This window comes from Maniola jurtina, chromosome 5 (genome assembly GCF_905333055.1).
Source record: "Maniola jurtina chromosome 5, ilManJurt1.1, whole genome shotgun sequence".
Taxonomy (NCBI): Eukaryota; Metazoa; Arthropoda; class Insecta; order Lepidoptera; family Nymphalidae; genus Maniola; species Maniola jurtina.
Window position 1 is genome coordinate 4,399,144 of NC_060033.1, and position 9,811 is coordinate 4,408,954.

At 36.0% G+C, this 9,811-nt stretch overlaps 2 protein-coding genes across 3 annotated transcripts in view; one reads left to right on the top strand and one right to left on the bottom strand.

Annotated features, from left to right (window-relative positions):
- Positions 1-3,025, top strand: part of LOC123865688 (protein wingless-like) — a 78,987-nt gene extending 75,962 nt beyond the window's left edge. For both annotated transcript variants that reach the window (XM_045906891.1, XM_045906892.1), the window contains exon 8: positions 544-3,025. In XM_045906891.1, the coding sequence (XP_045762847.1) occupies positions 544-745 (202 nt within the window). In that variant the 3' untranslated portion in view covers positions 746-3,025. The remainder of the gene's footprint in view (positions 1-543) is intronic.
- Positions 3,026-3,449: 424 nt separating this feature from the next.
- Positions 3,450-8,850, bottom strand: LOC123865319 (chitin deacetylase 8-like). The gene is made up of 6 exons (XM_045906276.1): positions 8,571-8,850; positions 7,360-7,672; positions 6,496-6,763; positions 5,632-5,812; positions 4,761-4,898; positions 3,450-4,084 (listed from the first exon to the last, which is right to left on the bottom strand). Exons 1-6 carry the CDS (start codon positions 8,739-8,741, stop codon positions 4,010-4,012), a joined length of 1,146 nt encoding a protein of 381 aa, XP_045762232.1. The 5' UTR covers positions 8,742-8,850; the 3' UTR covers positions 3,450-4,009.
- Between the last annotated feature and the right edge of the window lie 961 nt (positions 8,851-9,811).

Here is a 9,811-nt window from a genome sequence, read left to right on the forward strand (position 1 = left end):
GATGTTAAGGTGTTGTTTGCTATGGTTGATTTTCCTTAGTTTGTTTAAAAGACGAACAAATCGCAGAAACCTTCTCGGAGAAACGCGTAAGCGACGCGATTTGCCCAACACTTTAGACCTTTTGGAGTTCATAGTTTTTCCTCGTATTTGAGTTCATTGTCAGTTTGCTGTAACAAGGTCGTATGGACAACAAGTGCGTCTCTTACTGTGTGTCCACACACTGCCCTACTCGCGTAATTAATCGCGACACCACCGCACTAGGTCGCTTGCCTTTGCAACGCGATGGACGTCGAAACTGGCAGCGTGCGCGCTATTGCATACTTACCGACAAAATAGGGAGCGATGGGTATGAACGAGGAACATGCGAGTAACCACACTACGTCTCTGCCTTCGTCCCTCGCTCCTTCCCATGCCACACGGGCAGTGTGTGGACGGGGGGTAACGCATTTCAGCGAGACATAAATTGTTACCTTTTCTTCAAGATAATGAAAAACGGACCCTATGAAATGTTTCAATGTTTTAGTTTTTATGTAATTTTTACAGGTTAGGGATATTGGGCACTCGGGGAAGGACTTGCAACAGGACCTCGGCCGGGTTGGACGGGTGTCGATTGCTTTGTTGCGGTCGCGGATACCAAACCAGAGTGAGAGACCACGAAGAGAAATGCAGATGCCGGTTTGTTTGGTGCTGTCGAGTGCATTGTGAAATTTGTCGATCCAAACGGGATCACCATGTTTGTAATTGAATAAAGACACTCATTTGTTATGTTGACCAGTTATTTTAAAAGTTGCTCTGGACAAGGATGATTAATCCTGTTTGAAGAAAGAGAAGATTGATTTAGCAAAGATTTTTTAAAATGATTTTAAAAAAGAAATACATTTTTATTTTGAGTTTCATTACTTTAACCCCATTAATAATAATTATTATTAATTATTATTATTAGAATGTCCTTTAACAAAGAAGATAAATTGTTGATTAAAATAACTCAATTTTTAAACGTTTTTAAAATCATTTGACACTATTGTAACTTTATTTTAGTTACGAAAGAAAATGTTATAAGTACAGTTCATAAGTTCAAGCACTGTGTACTTAATTGTAATATGAAAACAAGATTTGAATTTACTGCAAGATTAGCAAGAGTATTATAATTAATATAAACAATAAGTTTTTATAATAAGATCTTCAAAGTTATTTTAATATTCATTGTTATAAGTATCTATTCAATGATAATAATATTGATTAATTTTTGAAGTAATAAATAATATGAAATGGTTCAAGTGCGACTTACCAATTGCAAAATACGGACTGATATGTTTAGTTACTTGTTTTCTGATTATAAGCTTTAAAAATTCTACAGTATTACCAACTAATTTATTTTATTTTACGTATTTAATGTAAATATTACTCGCAAAGTTGTAAATAGAATTTTCGTTGCTAGGTTATTTTAGTTATCAGTACAAAACTACAAAATGAACGACGAAATACTTCCAAATGGTTGTAAAAAGTAATATTTTGCCAATTCTTTTCAACAAAACTTATATACAAAGTATTTTCTGACCACATTAGTCTAAAATGGTTGGTGGCCCATGAGTTTTGGATTTAACTTTTCATGATAAAATTTGAAAGTCAGAACTTTGTACTTTTTTGTCAAGCAAGTTAAATCTATGTTTTTTAGTGTTTAAGTGCTAACTTAAAATATTTTCGTGGCAATTTATTACTTTATTTTGTAGTGGATTGTATCTACGTCGATTGTAAATAGTCACTATGTACTTAATGTACCTACTGATTAGAGTTAAATTATTTTACGTTCTACCTCAGAAACGAAATCTTTTTAACCAGCTTCAATGATTTTAGTTGTTTAAGGGAGACGTAAGCTCGAATAGTCTTTGAATCATTAATTGTTGATTGTAAATAAACATTATCGTACTAAGTTAGTAATTTATTGAATTAGATTGTGATAGCTTTATAGTTTATATAATTATACTCTAAGAACTTAACCAGTGGAAGCATTAGTATGTCGTAATTTCAAAGTTTTTCACTTTCTATAGTTTTGTAGATTTAACCGTTGTAAATACTCCATAGTGAATATAGTAATTGTTGTACATCGTTTGTATTATCTTTATTATAAGGTTCATAACTTGCATTTGTTCTAATCTAAACAATTGTCTGTGGAGTTATGATACCTATTGTCAAAAATCACTAAATGACCCCCAAGAAACTATCATTGAGCCTAAAATATAATTGTTTTATTGTAGGTATTTTGAATTTACTGAGTAATTATTTACAATAATATGATACTTCAATTCAATTCTGTCTGTCTCCTAAAGTAAAAAATTAAATAAAATTGACTAAGGCCCGGTTTTACCTAAAATGTGTACAATCAACCAATCATAACATTAAAAATTATCATATTGTCATCTTTTAAAAATCGATTGAAACATTTCCTCTCCGCCCCATTTAGGTGGAAACGGGGTCTAAATATTAAATATATATGTCGCAGAAAAATGGTATTAACCGGGATTTCACCATATCCCTTAGGGAAATGGTCAAACCTCGCGAGATGTTTAAAACGACAACTCAGACTATTTCACTAAAATATAGTATGTTTAAGTCAATTGTTAAATGTTTGAAACAAAACAAGAAAGCAAACGTATTTATTCCGCAGATCAATTACAGCTAATTCGTATTATTAAGATTAAATAAAGTCAAAATATTGTCCATTTAAAATTATTAATATTGTAACATTAGATCTTAACTGACTTGACTCTTAAGAAGTCTATACCAAATGTTAATGTTATTTAGATAATAATATTATATGTGTGCAATCGGCAAGATGAGAAGTCGATCAATTTTCGATATTTTTCGAATCGATGTTCGAGGAAACGATAAAGAATTACTGAAATATTTCAAAACGATGTTGCGGATTGTGCACATGTCCAATGCGATATTGTCAAGACCTCTAGCTTAATCATTTTTGGATATGGAATAGTTACTATTTGGCGTAAATAAATGTATCATAAACGATTCCCTTTTTTTACTTTTTACATATTATCCATACTTCCATACTAATATTATAAATGCGAAAGTCTCTCTGTTTGTCTGCAAGCTTTTCACGTCTCAACAGTTAAACCAATTTTGAGGAAAGATATAGAGTTAGCTTACATCCCGGGGACGGACATAGGTTACTTTTTATCCCGGAAAATTAAAGGGATTTCCTAAAGATCCATCCGTTTAACCGATTTATATGAAATTCAGTACACATATTACGTCCTGGAAATTGGACATAGGCAACTTTTATCCCGAATAAGCAGAGTTCTCACGGGATTTTAAAAATACCTAAATCCAAGCGGACGATGTCGCGGGTATCATCTAGTTATATATGTCGCAGGTATATTGTAAAAGGTTTTTTTGTAGGTAGGTACCTACCGAAAAGATATCGACTTTGATAACGAATCGATAACGACTTCGTAACATAATAAGATTTATTTTAATTATCGGTTTATAAAATCTTTAAAAAGTTCTTTTCCATGTTTTTTAATGAAAACGGATTACTTAATGTGATAATGATATTGTAGAGCTTGTGGGTATGTACTTAGATATCCACAATTCTACATAGGTTGGTACACACTTCATTTTCAGACCCTCTTTTTTAACTGTTACAGTCAAACTTAAAGCTAGCCTTATCTAATAACTGCACAAATCACGCCCGCGTAGGATGGCGAACTGGCTGCATTTCCGCGCTGGACAGCCAGGCTGATCCTTTGCGCAAAAACTGAGTCAGCTCTTCTGTCACCAGATGAGACTAATTATAATCGCGGTGAAATGTATCGTAACGTTTTTAGCACAAGACTTCAACGCCCCAAGTTCTTGTGAGGAAAGAAATTTTGCTTTTCCACCAGCTGTTTTGCTAAACTACTTTCAGTATTTGAGAATTGATATAAGTAATTAATAATATGTATTTTAATAAAGCTAGGTATTACAATTGTATTTCATTGTCTTTTGTATTAACTTAAAGTCCGAGTGGATTGTCCACCCACGGATGATTTCTTGGACAGCTCTCGCAGACTCGCATGTAGTAAGTTTTCTGAAAAAAGTAAATAAGTAATATTGATTGATCAAAAACAAAATCTTACATTTATGACGAGCAAGTTCTTAGGTACAAGAAAATATATTTCTTAGGTACATACAAATCAAATCAAAAATGAGCAGATCCGTAGGAGAACCAAAGTATCTGAACCAAAGTTTCCAATCCGAACCGCTAGGATATGGAACGCCCTTCCGGCATCAGTTTTCCCTTCCACTTTTAATATGAGTACCTTCAAGTCAAGAGTGAATAGGCAACTTCTAGGCAAGCGCGCGGCATCTTAGGCTTCATCATCACTTGCTAGCAGGTCTGATTGCAGCCAAGCGCTAGACTATACCTAAATTTAAAAATAAATAAAAATCTAACCAACACAATAGGTATCACAAGTCACAACGGGTTGCGAAGCGGAAGTGGCAATGGCCAGGGCACATAGGAACTTCGCAAAGCCAATAGACGTTGGGTCCCCAAGGTGCTAGAATGGCGATCTCGCACTGACTCACTAGGTGGACAGATGACATCAAACGAGTCAGAGGGAGCCGCTGTATTCAGGCAGTGCAAGACCGTGATGTATGGAAATCGCTACGAGAGACCTAGGTCCAGCTGTGGACAGCTATCGGTTGATCATGATGATGATGATGATGATGATGATGATGATGATGGATAGTAAGAATCATACCTCATTAGCCGGATTGAAGAGCGGCGGACAAGATCGACCGGTACAAGCTGATGGCACTGTGCGCCTGCACTCCTTCTTCGCATATTCATTGATTGGAACGGGATCCCGAACCCAATCGATTACTTCTTTCGCGTTCACCTGAAAGCAAAATTACATTATTTTTAGGGTTCCTTACCTCAAAAGGAAAAACGGAACCCTTATAGTATCACTTTGTTGTCTGTCTACCTGTCTGTCTGACTGTCTGACTGTCTGTCTGTCTGTCTGTCTGTCTATCCGTCCGGTCGTCCGTCCGTCCGCCGTGTCTGTCAAGAAAACCTATCTAGGGTACTTCCCGTTGACCTAGAATCATGAAATTTGGCAGGTAGGTAGGTCTTAGAGGACAAGGAATAAATCTGAAAACTAAGTCGAAGCCCTAATTCGCACGAGTGTTAAAAAAATGTTGCGTTAAAACCCGGCGTTGCGCTGACAATACAAAGTGCGCTATAAAAAAGCGTTGACGTGTGAACAGATACCTACTTGGGAATACATTTGCTCTATTTGAACGCTTTTTAAATAATTAATAAAGCTCTCGTGCGAATTAGCCCTAAGTGGGAACGATGTATTCACATTCTTTTAGAGGTAAGGGATAAAGAAAATTAAGATATTTAATTTCCTTTGTTGAATCCTATCATTTTAATAAATATTAATTTGGTTGTTGAGCAGGTTGTTTTTCAAGTATATCTACGTAATATAAAATTAATAGTCCTGAAACACAGTTTTCACTTCATCAGGAGGCAGGGCCTCACACCAAAGTCTGTAAATAATGTTCTGCTAAGATAATAAAGATTTATTTATTATTTATTTATAATAGTAGGTATAAAAACTAACTAACCATGAATATATCGTTAATGTTGTTGATTGTGTCGAGGAACCGCTCCATGGCTCTCCAGACGTGTGGTCTGGGTCTAATGAATGCCTCATGAATGTAAAACCCGAATGGCGCCCGATTTCCGAGGTAGTGTCTCTCAAAGTTCTGAATTATGAACTGGTACCATCCCTCTTCAGTATCTGGCCTAGATTAAAAAAAGTTGGCCTAAAAATCGGAATTATTGGAATTCTGTCTCTATATTCACGAGATGTCTTGCAATGTTAACATAGAGAGGAACTAAAAGAACATCATATTCGAATTTAGCGTTATTAATTGGTTTTTAAACTACAGTGAAAACCACTTGGTGGTCTTGAGCATTAGTTTATTGAGTCTAAATAAAAGGGTTAAAATTGTTTAAAAAATGTTTAATACTGGTTTTAGGGTTTCGTACCTCAAAAAGAAAAAGGAACCCTTATAGGATCTCTTCGTTGTCTGTCCGTCTGTCAAGAAAATCTATAGAGTACTTTCCGTTAATCTAGAATCATGATTTTGGCAGGTAGCACAAGTAAAAAAAAATCCGAACACCGTGAATTTGTGCTTAGGTACATCACAAAAAAATAATACATAAGTGTTCATGAACAAATAAAGAATTTTACAATTTTTAAAGTAAGATAACAGATACCAAATGGGGAAAGAAAGATAGATGTATATGAAAGGTCTTTACCTGTACATTCCAAAATTAGATTTTTATTTATTTTTATGCATAATAGTTTTTGATTTATCGTGCGAAAAAAATACCCGAGTATGGAACCCTCGGTGCGCGAGTCTGACTCGCACTTGGCCAGTTTAAAAAAATAATATACATGTTTAGAATCCTTCCATACTTACTGGAAGAAACAGGCATCGGCCATAGAGCATGGGAACCCTCCTAAATCTGTCCAAGCTATCATTGGGATGACCCAGGAGCCAGGAAAGCTTGCGGTGGGGCAAGGACTTACGACACAATCTTGTGTAGATCTGTAGTCTAGGGTATATGGCCATAAACCAGGGTTGGTGAATCTGGTGGTAGGCCAGGACAAGTCGTATGTTAAGCCAGCGCTCTTCATCATTTTAAAAGTATTATTGCCACTCATTTGTAGAAATGGACTGCGGACTCCTAGAATAAAGACAGCGTTAGCGTAGGCACGATTACATACTTATGGGTAGGTAAGTACCATACAAAACATATTTTTAGGGTTCCGTACCTCAATAGGAAAAACGGGACCTTTATAGGATCACTTTGTTGTCTGTCTGTCTGTTTGTCCGTCCGTCCGTCGTGTCTGTCAAGAAAAACTAAAGGTACTTCCCGTTGACCTAGAGTTATGAAATTTGGCAGGTAGGTAGAACCGTGAATTTGTGCTTCCATCACAGATTTTTTTTTTTAAATCTGTTTAAATTTTCAAAGTAAGATAACTATACCAAGTGGGGTATCATAAGAAAGGGCTTTACTTGTACATTCTAAAACAGATTTTTATTTATTTTTATGCATAATAGTTTTTGATTTATCGTGCAAAATGTTGGAAAAAATACCGGAGTACGGAACCCTCAGTGCGCGAGTCTGACTCGCACTTGGCCGGTTTTTTTGTCTGTCTCTGAAACTACATTATACGATTTGAATGCAAATTGCTAATTCTTCGGGTTTGATCGATGTTGCATCTAAAATATTTTATAGTTTTCTTAATAAATAACAAATTAATATTGAAAGTAGCTAACCGGTTATAGTGCTAGCCGGTATATTGGCAAACATAGCTATTTGTTGTTTTTGATCTCCGATTTCACGCATCAGTTGGTCGTATGTAGCGTTTCTCCAGAAGTCTTGAGGCGTTCTATGCGAAATGGAGTGTAGCGCGATTTCGTAGCCTTGGTTGTAAAGCTCATTAACCATAGTATAGTCAGTGTATTCATGTTGCATGTAGAAAGTGACTCCAATTGGGCACTGATTTTTATTGACACGTCCATATAGCATAGATCGGTAAGTCTGTGTGTTCAGCTCTGAGATAGCATCGTCGAAAGTTAGGAGGACAAACTGAAATTAAATAGAAATTAACCAAAGTTAAGGCCGACGCATACAGACATAGTAGAATGGATTTAAGTCTTGATAATAAGCGCTCGTCGCTTCTGGGAACTGCTTAAGGTAACAGCTTTGAAAATCATCTGTTTTAGATAGAATAGTTTCTGTTATCTTTAGCGTCCCCCGACGCAAAGAGGCTTGGATAAAAACTTTACTAATTAGATTAAACCTAAACGGCCAAATACATACTACTTATTATTTTTTAACTTTTTAGAGGTTTTTGTGTAGAGGGTTTTTAAAATTTTTAATTTAATTTTTTATCCCGTATTATTAAAAAGTTCCCACGGGATTTTTAAAGACCCATCCGTTTAACCGATTTATATGAAAATTGGTACAGAGGTAGCTGGCTTCCCATAAATTGGCATGGGCAACTTTTTATCCCAGAAAAGCAAAACCCTACATCCACGCGGACGAAGTCGCGGACATCATCTATACATATAATTAAATTGTAGAAAAGTGGTGTCTGTACAATGGAAATATATAAAAAAAAAGTAGCAGGGGTTGTTATTATATCGATGCCGAACCCGAAATTGTAATTAATTTTTTTTTGTCTGTTTGTCTGTTTATCTGTGTGTTTGTGCACGCTTATATCAGAAACGGCTTATTCGATTTAGATACAGTTTTCACTAATATATTGTAGTAAGCTTCACTTAACATTTAGTGTTGATTTCATGTCAATCGGTTCATAAATAAAAAAGTTATGTCAATTTAAAGAATCACGGCGAACATTTTTAACGTACAATGCTGCCCGAAAAGTCACTATTCCACGCGAACGAAGTCGCGGGCACAGCTAGTCTAGTAATAAATTACAGCAAAGTTACATGATAGCCTGTACAAAATAATTTGATGTTACCTGAGGCGTATGTCTAGGTTGAAGTCCCCCTGGTATGTCTGTATCTGAGCACCTACAGTCGGGAAGTTGGCATGCTGTTGCATTGCAAGGCTTTGCCAAAGGAAGTTCTTCAGATTCACCATGAACGCAGGCAAGTATCGCAAATAACAACACTATAGACACCGACTTCATGTTGTCCTAATACCTCTTTTGACAAATACGAGAAACAAGAGGAAATATCTGATATTTATTAATTACTCTAATCTCCTATATTCTAATCTAATCGACGTCCTGCTATTAAAACGTTAATTATTTTGTTGTAGTGATTTTCTATCTAATCAGGTAAATACAATTTTCAATTGAAAACTCGAGATAAGGTATTCGTTTCCGGGAATATTTTTTACAAAACAACATAAGTATTTCAATTGAACGCTAATCTCGTTTTGCAGTATTAAGAATTAATTTTCTTATGGACACAGAATAAGCTCTAGTTCGCACGAGCGTTAAAAATCGTTGCGTTAAAACCCGGCGTTGCGCTGACAATACAAAGTGCGCGATAAAAAAGCGCTGACGTGTGAACAGATACGTTAAAAAAGCGTCCAAATAGAACAAATGCATTCCCAAGTATCTGTTTACACGTCAACGCTTTTTTTATCGCGCACTTTATTGTCAGCGCAACGCCGGGTTTTAACGCAACGCTTTTTTAACGCTCGTGCGAACTAGGGCTAAGTGCAAAAACTGCTCAAGTGCGAGTCCGCCTCACACACCTAGGGTTCCGTACCATCGTGCAAGCATTCGCAAACCAATATAATAATAATAATTAATGTGTTTACTCCTTTTTGACAGACACGACAGACTGACAGACAACGAAGTGATCCTATAAGGATTCCTTTTTTATTTTGAGGTACGGAACCCTAAAAATCAATGTAGGTACATACTAGTAAATAAGAAAAAAGTAAACACCGAATTATGAACCTCTTTTTTTTGGGAAGTTGGTTAAAAAGCAGAGATTACAAATACACATTATTTATTTATTGTATTATCGACTAGCTGATGCCCGCGACCCGTTCCCGAGGATATAGGTTTATGAAAATCCCGTGAGAACTCATTGATTTACCGAGATAAAAACCGGCCATGTTTTCCTTTACTCGTGCTATAAGCTACCTACCTGCCAAATTTTATGATTCACTAGCTGATGCCCGCAGCTTCGCCCGCGTGGATTGGTCAGATCCCCTGCAGCATCAGGATTGAGGAGTTGGACT

Excerpts from the sequence above, each read along its gene's own strand:
- LOC123865319 (XM_045906276.1), bottom strand. The coding sequence starts at position 8,741 with ATGAAGTCGGTGTCTATAGTGTTGTTATTTGCGATACTTGCCTGCGTT. Across the intron at positions 5,813-6,495 it reads GCCGATGCCTGTTTCTTCCA|GCCAGATACTGAAGAGGGAT; the intron begins GTAAGTATGGAA and ends TTTTTAATCTAG. Across the intron at positions 4,899-5,631 it reads ACATTAACGATATATTCATG|GTGAACGCGAAAGAAGTAAT; the intron begins GTTAGTTAGTTT and ends TTTTGCTTTCAG.